The 25,504-nt window shown below is 41.1% G+C and overlaps 1 protein-coding gene across 1 annotated transcript in view; it reads right to left on the bottom strand.

The window, feature by feature from the left end:
• Nucleotides 1-25,504, bottom strand: part of LOC310841170 (uncharacterized protein) — a 49,336-nt gene that overhangs the window by 7,225 nt on the left and 16,607 nt on the right. Inside the window, exons 6-15 of the mRNA XM_083731757.1 lie at nt 24,828-24,972; nt 22,587-22,771; nt 22,075-22,216; nt 21,259-21,443; nt 18,947-19,132; nt 16,115-16,277; nt 13,872-14,021; nt 12,729-12,889; nt 12,025-12,198; nt 5,040-5,187 (exon numbers count right to left, since the gene is read on the bottom strand). Coding sequence (XP_083587883.1) covers nt 5,040-5,187; nt 12,025-12,198; nt 12,729-12,889; nt 13,872-14,021; nt 16,115-16,277; nt 18,947-19,132; nt 21,259-21,443; nt 22,075-22,216; nt 22,587-22,771; nt 24,828-24,972 — 1,639 coding nt within the window. The remainder of the gene's footprint in view (nt 1-5,039; nt 5,188-12,024; nt 12,199-12,728; nt 12,890-13,871; nt 14,022-16,114; nt 16,278-18,946; nt 19,133-21,258; nt 21,444-22,074; nt 22,217-22,586; nt 22,772-24,827; nt 24,973-25,504) is intronic.

The following is a 25,504-nucleotide window of genomic DNA, read 5'->3' as shown; positions in this document are numbered from 1 at the left end:
AGATCCCGCCACCCGACCAAACTCTTGAATCAATTGTAATACTTTTTTCGTGCTAGATTCTGGCTTCTGTAGTCAAAACTAGGTCATCTGCAAATGCTTTAAGTTTATATTGTTTCGCTCCGACCTGAATTCCTTCAACCATCCGGTCTCCTCTGATCATATTCAAGAGCACCTCCAGAACCGAAATAAATAATAGTGGGGAGATAGGGCAGCCTTGTCGTGTTCCTTTTTCAATTTTAAACTCTTCTGTAATCACATTGTTAACTATCAATTTAGCCTTCTGTTCTGAATAAATTGCCTCTATCCCATTTCCAAAACCCCGTCCCACTCCCATTCCTTCCAAATTTTTCTTCATAAATTTCCAAGAGATATTGTCAAAGGCCTTCTCCGCATCTATGAATATTAATACTGCTTTTGTGTTGATATTTGTTTGCAAGAGTTCCAAAATGTCTATAATGTTCCTTGTGTTAGCAAACAAATGTCTACCTGGGAGAAAGCCTGCCTGGTCTTTGTGAATTACTTCATTTAAAACTTTTTAAAATCTGCTTGCTAAGATATTTGCAAATATTTTGTAATCCACATTCAAAAGGGAGATGGGGTGGTAATTCTTAAGTTGTGTCTTTTCAGTTTCTGATTTTGGTATCAATGTGATAAACGCTTCTTTCCACGATTCCGGCGCCTTCTTCCCTTCCAAAATTTCATTACTAACCTCCATCAGTGGTTGTATCAGATAGTCTCTCAGTATCTTGTAGTACTTGGAGGTAAGCCCATCTGGCCCTGGAGATTTGCCCAATTGCATGTTTTGAATGGCTTGTTCAATCTCCTGTCGTGTTATTTTACAGTTCAGGATTAATCTGTTTTCTTGTGACAGTTTTGGTAACCCGTTCTTTATCAAAAATTGTTCTATCTGTACCTCATCTTGCGGTCCTTGTGTGTACAATTGTTTAAAATACCTCTGGAAACACTTTCTAATCTCCATAGGGTTTTGCACATTTCGTCCTTCAATCTCTAAGTTTGTAACTGTGTTCATTTCTGTCTCTTCTTCAACTGCCATGCGAGCAGTTTCCCACATTTATTTGCTGATTCAAATGTTTTTTGTTTCATTAATTTAACTTTCCATTCTATTTCCTGGTTTATCAATTTAGAATATTGTGCTTGGTATAATTTAATTTCTCTCAGGATCGGCTGTGCCTTCGGGTTTAATCTTAACTTCTTCTCCAATTCTTTAATTTTCTCCAGGATCTTTTTTTTCTCTCATTCTGAATCCTTTTCTTTACAGCATTCTGTTGTATCAGAAACCCCCTCATCACAGCCTTACTTGCGTCCCAGATAATTCTTTTTTCCACCGTAGTGTTCAAATTTATCTCAAAATAGTCCTTCAGGACTTTTTGGGCCTTTTTAATAATCTCCTGATCTCTAAACAAGTTGTCATTCATCTTCCATCTAAAGGAGCCGGATGGTATTAGTGTCATGTTCATCTTTACTGCATTATGGTTGGAGCAGGTTTTTGGGCAGATTTCCACCTTTCTAGTCTTCGGTGCCAGACCTCTAGATATCCATATTTGGTCGATTCTCGTCCATGTCAGCTGGGCTTCAGAAAAGAATGTCACTTCTCTTCCCAAGGGGTTCTTTGTCCTCCAAATGTCAATCAAGTCCATACTGTCAGTCAGTTCGAAGAAAGTCTTGGGTAGTCTGCGATCTTTTGTAAGGTTTTGGTTCTGTGACTTATCCATGTTGGTTGATACCACGCCATTCATATCTCCCATCATGATGATGTTGTCATAGTCCAGATAATCCAGGACACTCTCATGCAACTTCTTATAAAATTCCGATTTCCCTTCATTTGGTGCATAAATTCCTAGTATCAGAAACTTCTCTCCTTGATATTGTATCTCAATTGCCAAAATTCTTCCTTGCTCATCTTTAAATAAAAATTTAGGTGACAGGCTCTCCTTTACGTAAATCACCACTCCTCTCTTCTTCACTCGATCCGAAGAAATAAATTCTTGGCCTAATCTTTTATTAATTAGCACTTTTCTATGGAGCCTAGTCACGTGTGTTTCTTGCAAGCAAATAATGTCCAGTTGTTCTTTTTTCAATATATGAAATATCTTCCTCCTTTTTTCCGGGGCATTACAGCCATGAATATTCCAGCTCAAAAGTTGCAGAGACATCCTGGGTAAATCTGTTATTGTTCTGGTGGTGGTATCTTTTTTCCTGGGTCTTCAGGTTCCGAGGGTGTAGGTGCAGCCGGTGCTCCAGGCCCCAAAGGTGTTTCAATTCCTTTCTGAAGGTCCTCTCCATAGGCAATCAGAAATTTATCTGTCTTCAGGTGTTTTAATCTTGACTTTCTTCCCTCTGAACGTAAAGGATAATCCCTGAGGAAATTCCCACCTAAAGATGATTGAGTTGCTCCTTAACAGTCTAACCAATTCAAAGTAGGCGGATCTAAGGTCCAACAGCTGTTTCGGGATGTCTTTGTAAATTTCAGCTCTTTTATCCAAAATGTCCAGTGACTTTCCGTAGTGTAGGCCCAATATCTTATCCCTTTCCTCCTTCGATCTCAAAATTATCAAACAGTCTCTGGGCTTGTCTTTCTTTGCAAATTTTCCAAGTCTGAAAGCTGACAGAATTTTAAAGTCCTTTTCTTCCTGGATAGGCCAGAACTTGGAAAATTCTTTAGTCAGGAACTCAACTAGGTTACCTTCTTCAACCTCTGGTATCGACCTTAACCTTAGGTTACTTTCCCGATTCCGCAATTCTAACATGGACAAATACATCTGTTGCTCTCCAACTTGTTTGCAGAATGGTTTTACATCTTGTTCTAAGTTTTCAACTTTTTGACTAGTTGCCTCAGCCAGTTTGCGATTTTCTTCAGTGGCCTCAGTTAACTGCCCAATTGCTTGAACATTCTGTGCCACCTGTCCAGTTATTTTATTTAAGCAAGCTGTATTTTGGTCAATTTTGGCTGTTTGCTCATCCGCTTTCTTGTCCAAAGATTCTACTCTCTTGTCCAAAGATTCCAGTTTTTCATAAATTTTTTCTAAAATTGAGGCAGTTGTTCCTGTGGCCATATCTTCCAGCTGTAACTGCTCAGTTTCTTCTTCCCCTGCCAACGGCAGAGTGGACACAGTTTCTTCCTCCCCTGCCGACGGCAGAATAGGTACAGATGATCTACGTGTCTGTAATGCTGAGGTTAAAGTTGTTTGTCTAGTTCTTGGTCCTCTTCTTCTTGTACTGCTCATCCCAAGTTTATCTATAAGTCAAGGTCAAGCTAAGTTGTTCCCATGAGAATGCAGCAGCCCAAGAGCAAGCAGTCAAATAGGAGGAAAGGAAAGAGAAAGTAAAATAATGTCACTGCTGTAAGTCCAAAATCCTCTAGAGGGAGCTTAAAATGTCTTGAGGGAAGAAGTCAAGTCCAATAAAATCAAAATCAATGTCCAAAGACCTTCAGTAACTAGTATTTAGCAGAGTTGGTGTTAAAAGCATAACATTGTTTCTGACAAGTACCAGCTAGTACTTCAAAAGTAGCAAGTCTAAGAACGCTCACCAAGAGATAGATTTAAAGGTGGTATGGGGTGTGAGTAAAGTGGTAATGTAGGGGTGGTTTTTTTTTTACATAGCAAAGCGCATACCAAACAAATATAAGAGAGCAGAAAAAAACAATAAATTTTACAAGAAATAAAAGGGAAAGGGAAACAATTAATAAATTTCCCTTGAAAAGAGATAGTGAAACAGGATGTCAAGATGTTGCAAATGCAATATTCAATAATAATAAACCAAGAAATAGAGTGGAAAAGTGTTTTAAATATTTAAAACAGAAACACTGAAAACAGAAACCTGTTGGAGACCAAAACACCACTATGACTTTCACCTTTGGAGAATTTAAAGTAAAATAATTTAAGGTTTTATCAGAGAAGTTAACAACATGGTTACAATATCATCATTTGAATGAAGTATTTAAAAAGGATATGAAGTGGCGGGGTTGGGGAACAAGCATCACAACTGGAAAGAGACCTATTAAACTGTAATGTTAAAGTGATATCTAAAATGTATAAGATGTTATTGGAATGGGAGACAAAGGATGAACAAGTGAAATCTTCAAGGATACACTAGGCAATAGATATTGTTAATAGTATAAAAACGGATGTATGGGAAAGTTTATCAAAGGTGGATATAAAATTTGGAGCATTTTATAGTTTAAGAGAAAACTATATGAAAATGTTATATAGATGGTAAAGATAAAGGTAAACCAGAGCTGGCAAACCAGAGCAGCGCACGGAAATGCCGTTTACCTTCCCGCCGGAGCGGTATCTATTTATCTACTTGCAATTTGCAATTTGATGTGCTTTCAAACTGCTAGGTTGGCAGGAGCAGGGACCGAACAACGGGAGTTTACCCCATTGCGGGGATTCGAACCGCCGACTTTCTGATCGGCAATCCTTAGGCTCTGTGGTTTAACCCACAGCACCACCTGCGTCCCATATAGATGGGACCTAACACCTAATAGATTGGCTAAAATGTATAAACCCAAACTGAATATGTGCTGGAAATGTAAAGACAAAGAAGGTAGACTTTTTCATATGTGGTGCTCTACTAATAAAGTTAAAGCTTACTGGGAAATGATATATAATGAACTGAAAAACATGTTTAAGATGTTTAAAAAACCATTAGCTTTTCTTTCGGGAAGTTTGGAATCGGAACTACCTAAAAAGGAATGAAAGGAATGGAAATGGTTTATAGAGTATTTACAAACAAACTGTAAACATACTAAGACATTGGGAGGATTAATGTAAAAACCTTCTGTTTCAATATACATATGGGATATATACGGAAATATATATCTAAATGATGTAGGAAGATGAAATGAAATGTAAAAACCATAGAAAGGGAGAAGGGTGTCCAGATTGAAATGTTAAATTTAGGATTGAATAATTGTTGTGACACACACACACACACACACACTTTCTAATAGTTACATATAACTGGAATTAAGATATCTCAGAAAAATGGGAGCCAACCCAATTAAGAGCACTCACTCTGAATTTCAGGATATTTCATCATTAGTAACAGTCCCCAGCGCAGTGTGGTAGAAGTTGTCTCCGTGCCAGCACCAAATAAGTCGGCCACAACAGTTTTTAAATTTTCGTTGTGGAAATATGCATTCATCTTGTTCTTCTCCTCCTCCTGGGTTGCAAAGAGTATGAACTGGTTAAAACGAATGGAGTGAGAAAATTTCAAGTGCAAAGATAAAGATGAAAACCTGACAGGACCCATCATTGCACATCAACACAATCGCTAAGTAGTGAGAGATTCCAGGTCTTCCAGACTATGCCATCATGATAATATAGGGTTTATTTACACATGTATACAACCCGAACCTAAGATGGAGGGGCTCAGCATCAACACTCCAAAACATCTAGTTTCTCCATAGACCAGGGGTCTGCAACCTTTAAGACAAAAAGAGCCGCTTGGACCCATTTCCGAAGAAAAAAAATCTGGGAGCCGCAAAACCATTGCGACATTTAAAACAAATATATCTCCAGAGCCACGATCTGACAGCGGGCGGGAAGGTGACGTCGGGATGGTGCGTGACTAACGTACGCACCGCCCCCATGCGACGTCACAGCCAGTACAGCACCCGCCACAGTGGGGAGTGTCAGGGCGCACAGTGCGCCTCCTCCCCTTGCTAGTATCTGCCCCGGAGCCGCAGCAAAGGTGTAAAAGAGCCACATGCGGCTCCGGAGCCACGGGTTGCTGACCCCTGCCATAGACACAGCTGTTGCTCTCCATCTACCAGCTAAGAGAGGAGGTTGGGGAGGCTTGGCAATCCAGCTCCTCCTTCTCTGATGCTAATCGTGGTGCTTAACTGCTCAGCCAGTGCTTAACCTGCTACTACTCCCATAACAGAGGCACAAGCACTAATTGATAGAAAGGTGGAGCTGCTAGAGGAATGCTGCCTACTGACTGCTCAAACAGTTCAAAAAATCTTTGAACAATTACAAAACATCTCCAAGAAGCTGGACAACCCAGATGAAAGGAGGCAACTCACTCCCTTTTTGCCATCCTTAACAAGCCCTGGAGATAAACAGAACAAATACAAATTTATGCCTCAAAACCAGCCAAAAACCAGAGGAAGCCCCCCTCACTCAATCAACCTGATACTGAGGCCATGTGAGATTGTTCTCCACATCTTTCCATATAGAGGGCCTCTACCTTATTGGGAGTCACCTTTCTGGGCCAGACATCATCTAAATCTGCTCCTTAGCCTTGAGGGTGGAAGCATTGACTTAAAAGCAGTCAAGAGGCTTACTAACGATGGATATTCCAAAAAAGTACTACTAAGATTTGGTAGCCATAGAATTCCAACCAAACTCTTAAGGGAAAAGGCTCATTTAGCCCAGAAAGGAATTATCCCGCGCCGACACTTTGAAGATATATCACCCAGACCATTGATTGCATCTAAAAGACAGAACAAGATGAACAAGGCCATTCCACCAGAAGCCGACATCTGCCCTACTCCCGTGGAAGAACCCAGTAGATGGGAGAAACCGCAGCCAGTTACCCGGAAAATCACGCAAGAAAAATCCAAGCTCCCAAACCATGCGACTGTAGCATCAAATAACAACCTCGCCCTTGACACAATAGACTGGACAGTCCCAGAAGAAGAAGATCTGCTGAGTAACTTTACCAAGCTACCAGATAAAGAACAAATAAACATACTCAGTAAATTGACGAAACTCCAGGCCAGATTGACCGAAATTCACCAACAGGGTCAACAAAATGCAGTAGAAACAACACACAATCAAACTTTACACTTACCGGCTTTTTCCCCAAAATGCATAGTCAAAAAGAGAGCTACAAATGGAACTTTCAAATGTATAGATGCAGAGCTTCAAATCCAGCCGCCTTTAGAATATGAAATGGCAAGGAAAAACTCCAGTAATGAAACCACAAATTCCTGGCTGAGATATCAAATATTAGCTTCAAACGAAATAGGTACCCCTACTTTAAGTACTACAAAGGACCTTAACATTGCCGAACAAAAGATGACCTCCAACAGACCTGACGCACTGAGCTCAACACCAAATGAGGCCAAAGAAATGGAAGTAGAGACTGAAAACAGTCCAACTGTCCATAACAGCCCACCAGCCACAGAAATTTCTCAGGAACAAGGAACAGTTAAGGAAGAAAATCAAGAAAGGGAGGAAATTTTAATTTCCCGCACTTTAAAAAAGAATCTAAAAGATCCACCACTATGTTCCCCACCGAAAGCAGCGACAAACGGCTGTATCTGCACAAGACAAAATCCCTCGCTAGACTTAATAACAGAACTAGAATGACTAAATGCTGTCAACCAGCCACCAACCCAAAAACGGACCCTACGCTTGCTGTCCTGGAATATCGCAGGGTGGGGAAACAAAGGCGGAGACCCAGACCTAATGAACTTCTTTAAAGACTTTGAATTAATACTTCTACAAGAAACATGGTCAACTAGAGATATCAAAATCAATGGCTTCACCTCCTATACGAAACCCGCATTGAAAACAAACACGAAGGGCCGGCCGAAAGCAGGGTTCTGTTGTATGATCAAAGACAACTTAGGGTTTGAAATCAAGCAACTAGAAGAATGCTTACCACTTGCACAAGCTCTACTTTTAACCCAAAACAAAGATTCTTTGCTACTTGTAAATGTCTATATCCCCCCAACCAAAAACAACAGCAGCAGTGAAAACTGGTCACAACTAACCTCTTATATAGAAAATCTGACCGATAAATACCCAAATGCCTCACTGATAATAGCAGGTGATTTTAATGCCAGAGTAGGAAACAACAATGAACAACTATGTAGCAAACTAAATTGGAATACTGATAATGATATCGCACATGCCCTGAAAATAGGACGATTCTCCAGAGACAGGGTTGTTAACAACGAAGGCTTACGCCTACTTGAATTATGTAACAACTTTAATTTGCAGATTGTGAATGGTTCAACAAAAGGCGATAGAAGCGGGGAGTTTACATACTTCTCCCCCCGAGGATGCAGTGTCATCGACTATATTCTTGTCCCTTATAATATTATAAATTCGATCATGGACTTCAAAATTGGAACGCGCACTGAAAGCGACCACCAGCCATTATCGTTGTCTATTAACTTAAAGGACGAAACCAAAATAACTAAGTACAATACCATAGAACCTTCTCAATACAAACAAATGACCCAATTAAAATGGTCCCAGGAAATGAGTGTAGCAGTGGGGCAAAAACTTACAGCCAACCTGAGAAAACAAGTATTATCCAACTTAAAGATCACTAATTTCTACAGTGATATTCCGAAAATTTATAATGAAATCTTTCAAATGTTTGTAGAGCTTAGTACTCCACCTAAAGTTTGGGTACTTAAACATACCGCTAGCCCTTGGTTTGATGATGAATGTTTCAAGCTAAAAAGAAAACTGCGCCAAACATTTAAAAATAATCGCACTAAACTAGAGCCCTCTTATCTTGATGAAAAAAGAAAATATCATTACATTCTGGCCGAAAAGAAACAGAAATACGCAACCCAAAAATGGCTACAATTATTTGACTCAATTCAGAGCAAAAACAACAAAGCGTTCTGGAACCTAGTGTATGGAGGATTGAAAGCCGAAAACCAACTAACTCTACCACCAATTGCAGAATCCAAATGGTTCCAATACTTTACATCTGTATTTAACAATCTACACAGTGAACTTAAAGGAAATGAAACCACCAAAAATAAAATTATTAAACTCCAGGAGTGGCCAAGGGTAGAGGAAGAGGAAATTAGAGAGATAGTTAAAAATTTCAAATCGGGGAAATCTCCTGGGCCAGACGGTCTACCAATAGAATTATTTAAGACCTATATCGATTGGTGGGCAGAACCCTTAGCCCAACTGTTTACGCTTATAGATAAATATGGGATCATACCTGAGATATGGCTAAGATCAATAATTATTCCAATCTTTAAAAATGGCGACCCAAAAGAACCAAGGAATTATAGACCGATAAGTCTTCTATCAGTGATAGGGAAAATCTACGCTAAGCACCTCTTATCTAAACTCCTTACCTGGATGAAAAATCTAAATTTACCAGGGAAAGAACAAATAGGTTTCTCCAAAGGTTGCTCCACACTAGACCACTGTCTTATACTTATGCATCTGGTTGAAAAATACAGATCCCAAAGGCAATCTAAGATATACGCTGCTTTTGTAGATTTTCGTGGTGCATTCGACTCAATTGACCGCCCAAAGTTGTGGAGGAAACTCGCAGAATTAAAAATTGATCAGCGCCTATTGATTCTAATGCAAAATCTACACTCTTCCAATACCTGTCAAGTCAAACTTAACATCAAAGGTCACCTCTCATCAGACATCCCAATCTCGAAAGGGGTAAAACAAGGGTGTATTCTTGCCCCCTTTCTATTTAATTTATTTTTATCAGACTTGCCAGATTACCTTCAAAAAATAGAATCACATGCCCCTAAACTTAATCAGAAACCAGTTCCTCTCTTACTATACGCAGACGATGCTGTCCTACTATCCTTAACGAGCTTGGGTCTGAAACGTCTTATATCTTCACTGATCCTCTATTGCGAATGTAACAAACTCTCTATAAACTATGAGAAGACAAAAATTTTGGTCTTCTCGAATGGTTGGAAATTAGAGAAATGGAAAATAAGAGGGCAAGAAATCCAACAAGTGAAAATCTATAGGTATCTGGGAATCTTATTCCAGAGCAATTTAGGGTGGGCAACCCATCGCACAAATGCCATAAAACAGGCAAAGTGCATCTCATCAGCAGTTGCCCGTTTTCATTATCAGAAAGGTAATCAATTTATTCCTGCGGCAAATCAGATATTTCAAACAAAAGTGCAATCCCAGATATTCTATGGAATCCCGCTATGGGTCCAAGCATATAACAATGATTTAAAAAAGATTCACTCTAGCTTTCTGAGACGTATTCTTGGACTCCCAGCTATGATCAAATATGAAACAATGTGTGCAGAAATAGGCATACACACAATGGAATATTGGGCATGGTCCACCTCAATAAAGTATTGGTTACGCTGCCACTTTCGCTGCCCTCCATCAAGTCTGCTCGCTGATTTGCTCAAAGACTCCTATAAATCAAGATGGTATCAGCACCTCGAAAAAAAGATTGAATCTTTAGGCATCGAGCTGGAGCCCCTGTACAATTCTAGTGAGCAATATATCTCCCATAATATCCTAACTAGACTAAAGGATGTCGAGAGACAAAATATTATGGCAGCTGTAAACAAAATTTGCTCCCCCATATTCTATGAATTAAATATCTTAGATAGCAGAGCCAATTACGTCACTAAACTAATAATCCCAGCCCAACGTAGGGCTTTTATGCTGGCCCGTTTGAATGTTTTTCCCTCAGCATTTGTCAGGGGAAGATATCAAAACATTCCTAGAAACAAGAGACTCTGCAGATGCTCTATGAATGTCCCGGACACTGTAGAGCATATTCTCCTTCATTGCCCATTGTACAGTACGCTCCGTCAACGCGTGCTGTCCCCTCTTTTGGGTGGTCTGGAACCGCAGCAAGCTGAATGTGCGGGTTTCTACCTATCCGACGTTGACCAAAGGGTAACGGCGGGGGTAGCCGAGTTTTTGGTAGCAGTCCTCCAAGGAGCAGGATAACAAGGAAAACCACTGACTCTATATGTATATATATATATGCATTTAGCAAACTGCTGCCTTTTTATATATATTTCAAGGCTTTTATATGTTATTTTCTCTTTTAAGGTTTTATTTCCATAATGCCTAATAAAGGTTTGATAAAGTAAGTAAGTATTTACTCATAGTCTAAAATGGAAAAATAACACTGAAATACCACATATTCATCTGGAAATGTTTCATTAAATTGCGATAGACAATGTGGTGCCCTTCATATTTTGGAGATTGCAACTCACTTCTGCCACACTTTCCAACAGGAAGAGTAACACCAATAGTTCTTAACCCGAGATACTATTTCTGGGTTAGCAGAGTCTGTAACCTGAGCGTCTGAAACCTGAAGCGTCTGTAACCCAAGGTACCACTGTATAGTTAAAGCTATCACCATTAGTGATGTATAGAAGTGAGAGCTGGACCATCAAGAAGGCTGATCGCTGAAGAATGGATGCTTTTGAATTCTGGTGCTGGAGGAGATTCTTGAGAGTCCCATGGACTGCAAGAAGATCAAACCTCTCCATTCTGAAGGAAATCAGCCCTGAGTGATCACTAGAAGGACAGATAGTGAAGCTGAGGTTCCAATACTTTGGCTGCATCATGAGAAGACTCCCTGGAAAAGACCCTGATTTGGGAAAGAGTGAGGGCACAAGAAGAAGGGGATGACAGAGGATGAGATGGTTGGACAGTGTTCTCGAAGCTATGAACATGAGTCTGTCCAAACTGCGGGAGGCAGTGGAAGACAGGAGTGCCTGGCGTGCTCTGGTCCAGGGGGTCACAGAGAGTCGGACACGACTAAACAACTAAACGTCTAAACACCACCACCAACAACAACAACAAGCGCAGTGCATGGGCCAATGTTTTTTCCTTGCTCCGAGATGCCTCTCCACCCACAAAGTTTCCTATCTCCTCCGGTGTGAAGAACGCCTTCTTCTAAGCACACGAGGCATTTTCCCATCCCCCTTGTATCAAAAGGGAGTCAGGCAACCATTACCTCTCATAAGCCAATGGTCTATCTGCCATAATTCCACCCCTGAAAACTCATACACCCCAACTGTCATCTTTTCTTGATCAGGGATTTCCCCCCAGAAATGCTGTTGAGCATGCAACCATTGACCCTGCAGAGGCAACTTCTGTAACACATGAACAATGGCTGACTATTGGGAAATGGTAGGAAATATGCCAGGTTGGTCCCTTCTGAAGTGAGACTTCCTGACTATTCCTTATACATTCACTTGCGAATATGCCCTCAAAAAATGAATTGAAAATGTCAACGTTTATTCTGGGCCAATTTATAAGACTCCATTACCTCTTGCTGTCGGATAAGAAATGAGTCAATAAAGCTCCTCTGGTCATTTTCATCCAGATCTCTGAGGTGTTTTATGAAGGTGGCATTTATGAAGGCAAAAACCTCATCTCTGTTTTGAATGATAGTCTTACGAGCCCCCAAAAGAGAACCAAGAGCAGGAAACATGTTATACAGCTGAAAGGATAAACATGTGAAAAAAGAAAAAGAGACATTAGGAAAGCTCAGTACAGTTCTCTCAACTGTGTCTCTCAGAGCATGGTTGCCTAAATACAATACAAAACTATTGAATGGCATTTGGAATGGGGGATGGGGTAACTCAGCATAGCATAATTTATGTGCAACCCCAGAATAATAGGCTATGAAGGGTCTCCTCTGGAGGTTCGCCTTCAGAGAGGGAGATCTGCCCTTGGAGGCCACTTCTGAGCCATCGTGGAACCAACTATCACTTGTTCTTCCTTGTCCTTGGAGTCCCGATGGCAGTGAGGCCAGAAAGCGTGTGTGCAAAAGAGACTTTATTATAGTTACGGGATGACTGTGCCGTGTGAGTTTTCTAAATATTTCAAATCACCACCTGGTTTCTCAAGATATCATTCTGTGTTTTGTAGTGAATCCTGAACAATATACAATAAACATGTAGCCCTGCCCACTTTGCATATAATGTCATTACAATCAACTGTTTGTTTTATTGGAAAAGAATATATTACCAGGACTGAAGAGCTTCCGAAAAGCCGGACATTTTCATTGACCAACTTCAGAAGTTTTATGTATGTGGGATCTTCATAATCAAATCGCTTGTCTAGTAGTATGGCCACTATAATATTGGCAACAGCTGCATTCATAATTGTGGTGGTCTCAAATGGGTTTCCTAGAAATAATTATGACAGTTAAGCAAAAATATTCTTTTTAAAATGTGGGATGTAAAACACACAGGAGTCGAGTACAACATTCCTAGAATGGACATGCTAGTGGATGCTTTCTACCAGCCAGGAGAAAAATTTGTGTTTCCTCTGCAAACTTCCTCTGCATGTGACTAGATGTGGGTGTGGCCTAATCTGGGTTAGGGGAGCACACCTCCTTCTTTTCTTCTTCTTTTCTTCTTCTTCTTCTTCTTCTTCTTCTTCTTCTTCTTCTCCTCCTCCTCCTCCTCCTCCTCCTCCTCCTCCTCCTCCTCCTCCTCCTCCTCCATTTTTCTACATGTTAGTAGAAGTGGGACTAACTCCCTTATGGGATAGTTCCACATGTATATATACTTTTGTAACCTAAGTCTGCCTTGAGGGATCCATCCATCCATGAACTGAATGAATGTGAGTAAACTACTTTTATATTGACTTTAATAAGATTGTCGTGTCTATTCTTTTTAAGAGGGAAAAGAAGGGATCTTACCAGGAATCCTACTTAGAGAGCGAGCCTGCAACAAGCAAACCGCTATGCGTTTAAACTCTGCTAAGATATAGAACTTGCTAACGCAAGTTAGGGAGGATACAATTAAACAATATATCCCCTCCTGCCTCCCTGAACATCCCCACAGAAATTCAAAGTATAGAAAGAGCATTGTTTTTAAGTCTGTTCATGTTGTCTTAAGTCCCCACTGGCAGCTTACGTATGTGTAGACCTCATTTATAAAAGAAACTGATCCTAAGTGCTGCTGGATGTGGCCATAGCTGGGCTAAGAAATGCTTGGAAGTCACAGGAGTTATTGCAATACAATCTGCACATTACAGGAACAGAAGAATAGTTAGGAACCCTGGGAGCTGTGCTTCTGGAAGTTAGGAATATGTAACACAATAGCCTTGGCACCTTTAAACAACGGTTGTGTAGCTATGCACCAGAGGAAAACAGCAACCCACCTTCGTAAGATTCAAATTTCTTGATCAGGACACTGCATTCCTCAAGAATTCTGTCCTCTATGGTCTTCTTTCCCATTCCATAGTCCCGCAATGTGCTTAAAGCAAACCGCCGCATTACTTTCCAGTTTTCACCATTAGACAGAGTTAAACCTGAAGAGACAGGAAAAAAGGTTTCATGTTTGCATGGCCATTGAATCAATAAATTATGTTCTGCATTTCTTCCGTGGAACTGACAATGGATCCCAGATGTTCTCCCATTCAGACTCAGACTTCTGAGCTTTGACAAAGCAGCTGGCAGATGAGTCATCAGACCATGACCTGAGAACACATTGATCAATATTTTCCATTACAAAGTGTAGGGTAGAGTAGAGGGTGGTTTGTACATGTCAGGCGTCACAGCAGAACTCAGCTTGTTATTTGTATTCCATGGGCAGACATTATGCCTCCTTCATTTTTCCTCTCTGTATAGGCTGGGCCAGATAATGGTCAGTTTCCCCTTGGTGTGTGGCATTACTTTTCCATGTGACAATCATTCACAATTCAAATGTGACAACTATTACCGTATTTTTCGCTCTATAACACGCACCTGACCATAACACGCACATCGTTTTTAGAGGAGGAAAACAAGGGAAAAAACATTCTGAATGAAACAGTGGATGTATCATTTTTGTGCTTCATGCTGTGGCCACAGACATGTGATCTGATGGTGAATTTGGGCTGACCCAATGCAAAAATCCTGAGAATCCCTGTGCATCCATGGTTTGTAACCACGTTTTTGCACCATTGCAGCCCCAGGCAACAGTGGGTGCGTGATTTTGGGGGGGGGCAGGCTGTAGCCATGGACATGCTATGTGATCTGATGGTGAATTTGGGGTGACCCAATGCCAAAATCCTGAGAATTCCTGTGGATCCATGCTTTTTAACCACATTTTTGCACCATTGCAGCCCCAGGCAACAGTGGGTGCGTGATTTTTTTGGTGCAGGCTGTAGCCATGGACATGCTATGTGATCTGATGGTGAATTTGGGGTGACCCAATGCAAGGATCCTGAGAATCCCTGTGGATCCATGCTTTTTAACCACATTTTTGCACCATTGCAGCCCCAGGCAACAGTGGGTGCGTGATTTTTTTGGTGCAGGCTGTAGCCATGGACATGCTATGTGATCTGATGGTGAATTTGGGGTGACCCAATGCAAAGATCCTGAGGATCCATGCTTTGTAACCACATTTTAAGTGGGGAGCGAAGGAAAAACAAAGAAGGGGCATTAGAGGGGTGTGCAGAGAAGCAGCTGGCTAAGAATGCAGGAGAGGGATTTAACGGGAGGGAGGAAAGAAAGGCAAAAGTTTCCCCCCACCCAAGCCAGCCATCTCTCTCTCTCTCTCTCTCTCTCTCTCTCTCCCTCCCTCCCTCCCTCCCTCCCTCCCTCCCCCTCTCTCTCTCCCTCCCCCTCTCTCTCTCCCTCCCCCTCCCCCCTCTCTCTCTCCCTTCCCCCCTCTCTCTCCCTCTCCCGCAGCAGCACCGGAGCTTGCCTGGAGGGGAGGGGCTTTCCCTGCTCTTTGTTCCGTTTCAGCAAACACAGCAACGAAACAGAGGGGGGTGGGCAGTAAGACCCTGAGGCAGAATGCAGGAAAGCAGCTGCTTCCTCTTTTCAGGTTTCGCTTCTCCGTGCAGCGTGCAGCGCCGCGATTTGATTTTTGCATGATTTTTCGGCTCCAGGGACCACACATTCGCTCTATAACACGCACAGACATTTCCCCTTCCTTTTTAGAAGAAAAAATCTGCGTGTTATAGAAGGAAAAATACGGTACATTCTCCTGTCCCATTCTCCCCCAGCTCTACAATATGACTGTTGGGAAGAAAGCAGGAATGGGAAAGGTTTGCTTTAACTGGTCTCCATTTTTGTTTCTTCAACAGAGCACCACTTATCCACTGAAAGTCAGCACCAAAAAAAGTTGGTCTGGTCTACTCTTTTTAAAATTTTAGCTTGATCTGCAAAAATCCACAGGTGACACTTTTTGTGACACATTCTCAGCCTAATGCCTGCAGATACTCTGTCAATGTCAAAGGCACTGAGGTGGGTTGAAAAAGTCACAAGGATTTCCCTCACAGGAAACAATGGATGTTGACTTGCTTTGCAAACGCTCATCTTACAAACCATTTCTTGGGAACAGATTGTGTTCACCTGGTGGGAGCAGTGTGTGTTTGCAGGCATTACCAGTTCGAATAGAAAGGAAGTGCCTCACCAAAGCCTTGTCCAAACTCTTGAAACATTGGAACGATGGGCCTGTCTGCAAATGCGTCCGCCTGATTAACCAGAGCCTCCTTTACTGTCTCATATCCTGTCAACACCACAGCTTTCTGGGGTCCCATTTGGATGCTGAAGACAGGGCCATACTGCTTTGACAACTGGAATTCAACAGGAGAAAAAGTGAGAAAGAGAGTTCTGGTATACCCAAAGAATATATTAATGTAAATAATCTCTGACAGAACCAAGACTGCATTAGCTTGCACATTTACCTAAGAGAAAAGGCCATTCCACAGAATCTAGTAGCAGAGTTTGACCATTAGACTAGTATCAGTTTTTCCCCAATAACTACTATTGGGCTAGTCATACTTCTCTGAAGTCTCTCAGCCTTACTCACCTCACAGAGTGTTTGTTGTGGGGAAGGAGGGGAAAGGAGATTGTGAGCTTCTTTGAAACTCCTTAGGGTAATCATAAAGCAGGATATCAAATACAAAATCCAAACTACTATAGAAGTTGGTAGAAATTACTTCCATGTCATTGTGCCTTGGGCCGAGCTGAAAACATATGACTTAAGAATAGTAATTTTGTGGAATGAATTCCCTTTTTGTATCTTTGCAAATCACCATGCAAAACAGAATCCAAATAACATAATGATAAATTAAAAGAGTATTGTCTATGCCTCAATGCTCTTCAAGACATTTGCTACTAATAGCTGTAGCAGCAACAGTTGCTGGACTCATGATACAGCAGCTCAGCCCTTTCATCCAGTTCAGTAGACTCCACCATGGGAGCAGAGCCGGGGCGGGAGAGTGCTGGAATTCTGGAATTCCAATGTGTTACCTCTGAGGATGTGGACAGGCTGCTTGGACGAGTGAAACTGACCACCTGTCTCCTGCATCCTTGCCCATCCTAGCTCATAAAAGCTCTGTGGGGTGGTGAATGCTTCCCTCTGTTAAGGAGCCTTCCCAGACCCACTGAAAGTGGTGGTTATAAAACTGCTTATTAAAAAATAAATATTTGAACCCAGCCAATATGGCCAACTATCACTCAGTCTCAAATCTTCCATTTTTGGGCAAGGTGGTTGCTGAACAGCTCCAAGCACGCCTGGAGGATGCAGCCCACTTGGATCTCTTCCAATCGGGATTCTGGCCTTATCATGAGACTGAAACTGCCGTGGTCGTGCTGGTTAATATCTCCGTCAGAGGACAAAGGTGAAAGCTGTTTCCCAGTTCTGGATCTCTCAGCAGCTTTTGATACCATCGACCATAACATCCTTCTGGACGTCTAGAGGGGCTGGACGCTGTGGGCACTGTTATGCAGTGGTTTTGCTCCTTCCTCCTGGACTGTGTCCAGAAAGTGGTGTTTGGGGATAAGTGTTCAGAATCCTGGGCTCTCACCTCTCACCAAAGGGTTCTGTCCTCTCCCCCATGCTTTTTAACATCTATATGAAGCCTCTGTGAGGGATCTTCAGGGGGTTTGGGCTGGGTGTTCATCGGTATGTGGATGATAACCTGCTCTACCTCTCTTTTAAATCAGAACCAGTGAAAGCGTTGAAGGTCCTGTGTGAATGTTGGGAGGTGGTTGGATGGCAGCTGACAGATTGAGGTTGAGGTTGAATCCTGACAAAACAGAAGTACTGTTTTGGGGAGACAGGGGGCGGGCAGGTGTGGGGGAGTTTCTGGTCCTGAATGGGGCAGCTGTGGCCCTGAAGGACCAGGTGTGCAGCATGGGAGTCATTTTGGACTCACAGCTGTCCATGGGGGCGCAAGTCAATTCTCTGTCCAGGGCAGCTATCTACCAGCTCCATCTGGTACACAGGCTGAGACCCTACCTGCCGGCAGACTGTCTCACCAGAGTGGTGCATGCTCTGATTATCTCCCACTTTGACTACTGCAACACGCTGTACGTGGGGCTACTTTTGAAGGTGACCCAGAAACTGCAACTGATCCAGAATGTAGCAGCTAGACTGGTGACTGTAACTACTATATAACACCAGTTCTGAAAGACCTAGATTGGCTTCCCAGTACGTTTCTGAGCACAATTCAAAGTGTTGGTGCTGACCTGTAAAGCGCTAAACATCCTCAGCCCAGTATACCTAAAGAAATGTCTCCACTCCCATCATCCAAGGTCCAGGGCCGAGGGACTTCTGGCAGTTCCCTCACTGCGAGAAATGAGGTTACAGGGAAACATACAGAGCGTGTTCTCGGTAGTGGCACCTGCCCTGTGGAACACCCTCCCATCAGATGTCAAGGAAATAAACAACTATCTGACTTCTAGAAGACACACCTGAAGGCAGTCCTTTTTAGGGAAGTTTTCAATGTTTGATACTTTATCGTGTTTTTAATCTGTTGGGAGCCGCCCAGAGTGGCTGGGGATACCCAGACAGATGGACGGGGTATAAATAATAAATTATTATTAACTTATTATTGTTATTCAGTTGCAGCAGCACAAATATTTGCTAGGAATGCTCAGAAAACCAGAACAGAATAGTCACTTATAAGGATGAATGTGATTATACCTTTAATGGCACCTCTCAAATCTAGAAAAATAGGCTGAAGGAGAACGTTGCAATTTTGCATCCTTGAAAATGGAGACAAACATGATTTGACACCAGACATCTTGTTCAAATTACCAGTTATAAATTGCAACTTGGTCCTATGACTATTTATTGGGAAAGCTAAGAGGAGGTTCTTTAGCACACAAAAGGAAGATGAGATTTATAGGGTTTAAAAGAACAAAAAATATTATTATTATTATTATTACCCCTTTCTGCTGACTGGGCTGTCCCAGTACCCTTTAGCTTTTGCATGGGAAGAACCAGAAGCTTTACCTTTAACATGGTTCTGTAAGGTGTCTTGAGATCCATGATGTGGAGATTCCCAATGAGAGGTAAAGGCCTCGGTCCTGGTGGAAGATTTTGGGAGCTCTTGTTCCAGAAAGTGCCCAGTTTCAAAACAAAGGAAATCATAAGGATAAAGAGGAACAACGCTGGAATCGGCTCCATCCAATCCATTTTGTTTCAGCAAGCAATTTGTTTTGCAATGGTTATAATGAAAGCTACAGGGTAGTTTGGTCAAGGACAATGTCTTGCAACTGCAGTGAGCAACATATATATTGTGCTAGGTACTGTTTCGAGCAAATCATTAAACCATCCAGTAAAAAGTGTCCCGTTTTCTTCTCCTCGACTATTCAAAGCTGTACATTGGACCATTTGCCTTTCAGCTTAATGTTTACTCAAGTGAGTGGTGCCCACTTCCTCAAACTATTGCTTTTAGGAGCAAATTCAAACTCTCTTGAACCTGCTTGCAGACCTGTCACCCAGATTATGTGTAAAATTAATCTGTTATAATGGGAGTGAAGGGCAGCATTGTGAAATAAGTTGCAGATGAAATTATTCAACTTTAATTAGGAACAACTGCATTTAGTTTGAAAGTGTCCAGTATCTCCTGAACATCCTCCCATTCAATAATAATAATAATGATGATGATGATGATGATGATAATAATAATAATAATAATAATAATAATAATAATAATAATAATAATAATAATAAATTTTATTTATATCCCACCCTCCCCAACCAAAGCCGGGCTCAGAGTGGCTAACATCAAATGTATAATACATTAACATAAAATCAGACAATCAATTAATATACATCCTCAAATCAAATCAGGATCAGAATAAAATCCAATCGGATGGCAACCCGCAGATTAGGGTTGGGGACCTTAAATGCTCACCAGGCTCAACTGTTTGTGCTGAACTTATATGGGCCTGTGAGAAAACTGGGAGGCTACTTTCATGTAAGTTCTTATGAAAGGGGAGAGGAGTCAGACTGAACCCCGACCAAAGGCCTGGCAGAACAGCTCCGTCTTGCAGGCCCTGCGGAAAGATGTCAAGTCTGCGGAAACACTCACACATATTTTCTTTATAGCATAGTTTTTATTCATTTTCGTTTTGAAACTGTTTAACATGGTGGCATTAGGGTATATCTTTCTATACATTAGAGCATATGACATGCAACAATGTGAGCAAGGAAGGATAATAACTAAGCAGTGCATCCTCTCATAGTGCCTAAATCCATTCTTACAAAGTTTATGGGGCCCTGTTAAGACAAAAATCAAAGTGTGGCTGGATTTTTTTAAGAGAGAAGAGACATTCGAACTAGACATTTTTTCTATTTCCTGGTGAGACCATGGAGACTTCCACTGACACCAGTGTGAAAGGGATTAGCTCCCTCTTCCCTCTCAGAGCAGTAGCTAGGCAGAGAAGGTTTTGAGTTTTTCCTCTTGTGGAGATTTTGGTTTTGACACATTTCCACCATTTTCATTTTTCATATGACCAGTCAGAATTCCGTTGATGAGGGAAGCCTTAAGCTACCCAGACTCTCAGAGAAAGCTCATTCAGATACAGAGAGAAGATGGAAGATGGTTGTTTAATTCTAAGCCAGAAGCAGAAAGCCACTGAACTAAGCCAGAAGCAGAATTCTAAGCCAGAAGGAGAAAGTCTCTGATGCTCCAATCCTAGTTTCATGGGATTTGGCAGTATGGCAGGTAATGGGGAACACTTCATGTTTGTGACTAAGCATGGAGCAATTCCACCAGTAGGCTACTCAACCCAAATACCCTTGTTGAACAGGGGTGTTTAAAAAAGGCTCGCATTGCTAAAACAGGTAGGCTAAGAATGTTAGAATTCCTGCTCCATGATTGCAGTCATGGTATTGTTGTCTTTCACATGAAAGTGTATGTTTTCACTCCACAAAGCAGGAAGTGACAGAGATAGAATGTTTGTGTTACTTTGTTTTGTGAAGTGGGACTATTGTCCTTTGCTCTTTCTCTTTGCTGTCTTGTGCTAGAGAGAGAGGGAACCATGTTGCAGTGCTCCGTGTGTGTTTATATGTAAATAAAGTAGATTAGCCAAAATGCTGAGTTGCTGAGGTCTGTTACGCAAGCTGTGAAGACTCTGTGGATCCCTAAGTGTGCCAATGTCTGTTGGCATCGGTTGCTGTGATGCTCAGGCTGAAGAAAGCCTTTGAAGCTCCTGAACGAACGACCAGGAGGGAGAGAACATGCCAGTCAGACATGTGACTCTACCAGGGTCCTACTCGAGTGTAGGACAAAGCAACCCAGGAGCTTGTGAGTCTTAGAAACGTGGCAGAGCGCAGATTTGGTGGGGCATGGGAGGTGTTGTAAGCCCAACAGCAGGAGTAAGGTCCAGGTCTTCTTGAGATGTTCCAGGGGGTGGCTGGAAGGTGAATCTCTGCAGCAGACTTGTGAAGAAGAGGAAGAGCTCCATTTTGGCAAGAGTCTCACCTACACATGCTCTCCGACCTGTAACAAATCACAGGAAGCAGAGAAACCAGGTTTATGGGTAGCTTAATAACACCCCAAATACAGTGGTACCTCGGTTTAAGAACAGCCCTGTTTACGAGCGATTTGGTTTACGAACTCCGCAAAACCGGAAGTAGTGTCCTGGTTTGCAAACGTTACCTCGGTCTAAGAACAGAATCTGAACAGTGGAAGGGCACCGGTGGCGAAAGGCCTCATTATGGAAAGAGCACCTCAGTTTAAGAACAGTTTCGGTTTAAGAACAGATTTCTGAAACAGATTAAGTTCATAAACTGAGGTACCACTGTACTTCAAAGCAGACTAAAATGCAGCAATAAAAAAACAGCTAATGGTGTCCATGTTAAAAGAATTATGAACTCCAAATATGAGCCATACTGCAATGCTGAAAACTGGGGGGAAGCGGAATATTTTTCAGCCTGAGGGCCACATTCCCTGGTGAGCAATATTGCAGGGGCCACACCCCAATGGTGGCCAGATCTGGTGGCAGAAATGGCCACAGCAACTGATGTGAACCTTACCTTTGCACAATAAGCTACATTCCAGGCATGTCAAAATCCAATTGACTAAGCACACACTATGCAGATACCCACAAAATTAAAAAGAAAAAAGTTACCTGCAGAGAAAGGCATGAAAGCATCTCTCTTTACGAATTTTCCTTCAGAATTAAGAAAATGCTCAGGATAGAATTTATGTGGTTTCTCCCATTGAGATTCATCATGCAGCACAGAGGACAGCAATGGTATGATGTGAGTCCCCTGCAAAGGCAAAGCAAGAGATATTTTAATATAAAGCATATGCCTCCGGTACAATTAATATTCAGTGCAGGAGAAATGAGATTTGAGTTCATTCGAAAAATGTATTTAGTTTGACAAAATTTAACGTATAAGTCATGATCTCCCACCAGAAATGGTTTGTTTTGCAACCTTGTTCTCCTTCCCATTGATATCTGTTTAATGGGTTGAAGCTGATGCCTGACAGCTTCTGATGGGTAGATTGCATGCTTGCAGTGCAATCCTATACAAGTCTGCACAGATGTCAGCCACACTGAAGTCCAAGGGGCTTACTCCCAGGAAAGCCTTAAAATATATTGTAACTAGTGGGCAGCAGTTCAGTGAAATGGATCACCTTTGGAATGAAGTAGCCATTAAGGGTAACATCTGTAGTCGTGGCATGTGGCATGTTGGTTGGGACGATATTGGCAAACCTCTGGATCTCATGGACCACGGCATCTGTATAAGGCATTTTTGTTCGGTGTTCAATCCTTGGCTGAGAAGATCCAACAACATTTGCAATTTCTTCTTGGACCTTTACTAGGGGGAATTAAAAAAAAAGCATTAATTTTTCTGCCAAGATTATCTCCTTGACCTTGGTCTCTTAAGATATTAATACTTGAAGCATAAAACTGCCATAAACTGGTTCTCCATTTCCCTAGGCTCACAAATTTAATCTCTAGGCAAAGGTATTTTAAAACAGGACAAACAAACATTTTAGCCAATAACCTGATATACTGATGGAGATAAATTCATCCAGGATGATTATTGAAATATCACTGCTGGGATTATCTTGAGGTGGTATCTTTTACATATAAAGGCAAGACAAATTTTGGAGAAAATATGGGGGAAAGTTAGCTAGAGAAAGAACATTTGGACAGAAAGCCGGATAGGAAGAGGAAGATTCAACAGAGGTGGAGGTGAAAGAGAAATAAATATGGAACAAGATGGCTTTGAAAATTCTAACTTGGAATGTAAATAGGCTAAATAATAAGACTAAACGGAATAAAATTGAACATCTTGTAAAGAAGTTAAACTTGGATAAATAAAACTTAAATAAAAGGTTGGGAAAGAACTTTGTACCTTCTGATATAACAAAAAAGAGAGAAGTTGTATTGTGTATAAAAGCAGAGTTGGACCCAAAACAATTATTCAAAGATGAACAAGGAAGAATATTGTTAATGGGAAAATACACCAGATTTTCATTAGAGGCTAAAAATATTATTTGAACATTTGAATGAAAAGGTGATTTTGATGCGCAATGTGAATGGTGTAGCCTCCCTAGATTGGGACAGGAGTATAAGAAAAAATGAAACAAAAGAAGCCAAGCTCCTGAATGCCTTTTTTAGCATGACTGATATTTTAATTGACATTTGGAGAGAAAAACACCCACAGTACATTTTATTCGACTGCAAATTATTCTGCAAGCTGGAAAAAACCCCTGTATGAACTTGTAAAGATTTTTATACTAAGGTAAAGAGGGTGGAAATTCTATCAATAACATATAAGACCACAACTCTATAACTGTGGAATTAAGAACAGGGACAAGTTCCCCGATGAGATGGAGACTAAATGAAAAATTATTAAATTATAAAATTTATTAAATCAAGAAATATTAGAAAAAGGGGCAAAAATTTAAAGGATTATTTTGAAATTAATTTAAACCAAGAGATAGATTTAAAGGTGGTATGGGGTGTGATTAAAATGGAAATATAGGGGGTTTTTTTACATAGCAAAGCGCATACCAAAGAAATATGAGAGCAGAAAAAACATGACATTTTACAAGAAATAAGAGGGAAAGCGAAAGAATTACTAAATTCCCCTCGAAAAGAGATAGTGAAACAGGATGTCAAGATGTTGCAAATTCAATATTCAATGATAACAAGCCAAGAAATAGAGTGGAAAAGTGTTTTAAATATTTAAAACAGAAACACTGAAAACAGAAACCTGTTGGAGACCAAAACACCACTATGGATTTCACCTTTGGAGAGTTTAAAGTAAAATAATTTAAGGTTTTATTAGAGAAGTTAGCAACATGGTTACAATATCATCATTTGAATGAAGTATTTAAAAAGGATATGAAGTGGCGGGGTTGGGGAACAAGCATCACAACTGGAAAGAGACCTGTTAAACTGTAATGTTAAAGTGATATCTAAAATGTCTAAGATGTTATTGGAATGGGAGACAAAGGATGAACAAGTGAAATCTTCAATGATACACTGGGCAATAGATATTGTTAATAATATAAAAATGGATGTATGGGAAAGTTAATGGAATGTGGATATAACATTTGCAGCATTTTATAGTTTAAGGGGAAACTATTTGAAAATGTTTTATAGATGGTAAATGTAAAGGGACCCCTAACCATTAGGTCCAGTCGTGGATGACTCTGGGGTTGCAGTGCTCATCTCGCTTTATTGGCCAAGGGAGCCAGCGTACAGCTTTTCGGAAAGGGAGAAGGGAGTCCAGATTGAAATGTTTAATTTAGGATTGAATAATTGTTGTGACACACACGCGCACACACACACACAGTTACATATAACTGGAATTAAGATATCTCAGAATAATGCGAGCCAAAACAATTAAAAGCACTCACTCTGAATTTCAGGATATTTCATCATTAGTAACAGTCCCCAGCGCAGTGTGGTAGAAGTGGTCTCCATGCCAGCACCAAATAAGTCAGCCACAACAGTTTTAAAGTTTTTGTTGTGGAAATATGCATTTGTTTTGTTCTTCTCTTCCTGGGTTGCAAAGAGTATGAACTGGTTAAAATGAATGGAGTGAGAAAATTTCAAGTGCAAAGATAAAGATGAAAACCTGACAGGACCCATCATTGCACATCAACACAATTGCTAAGTAGTGAGAGATTCCAGGTCTTCCAGACTATGCCATCATGATAATATAGGGTTTATTTACACAAGTATACAACCCGAACCTAAGATGGAGGGGCTCAGCATCAAGACCCCAAAACATCTAGCTTCTCCATAGACACAGCTGTTGTCCTCCATCTACCAGCTAACAGAAGAGGTTGGGGAGGCTTGGCAATCCAGCTCCTTCTTCTCTGATGCTAATCGTGGTGCTTAACTGCTCAGCCAGTGCTTAACCTGCAAGAGTATTATATGACTGCATACATGGAAGGCAGCATTTCTGGCGAACACTTGTGGAGGTCTGAAATCAAGGTTAACATAAAGTGTTGTTTTCTGCTGACATATATGGTTCTGAGTTGAACATCTTTAATGTATTTACTCATAGTCTAAAATGGAAAAATTACAC

Source organism: Podarcis gaigeae (assembly GCF_964106915.1).
Source record: "Podarcis gaigeae genome assembly, chromosome: 3".
NCBI lineage: Eukaryota > Metazoa > Chordata > Lepidosauria > Squamata > Lacertidae > Podarcis > Podarcis gaigeae.
This window is presented reverse-complemented; position numbering and strand designations above follow the sequence as displayed.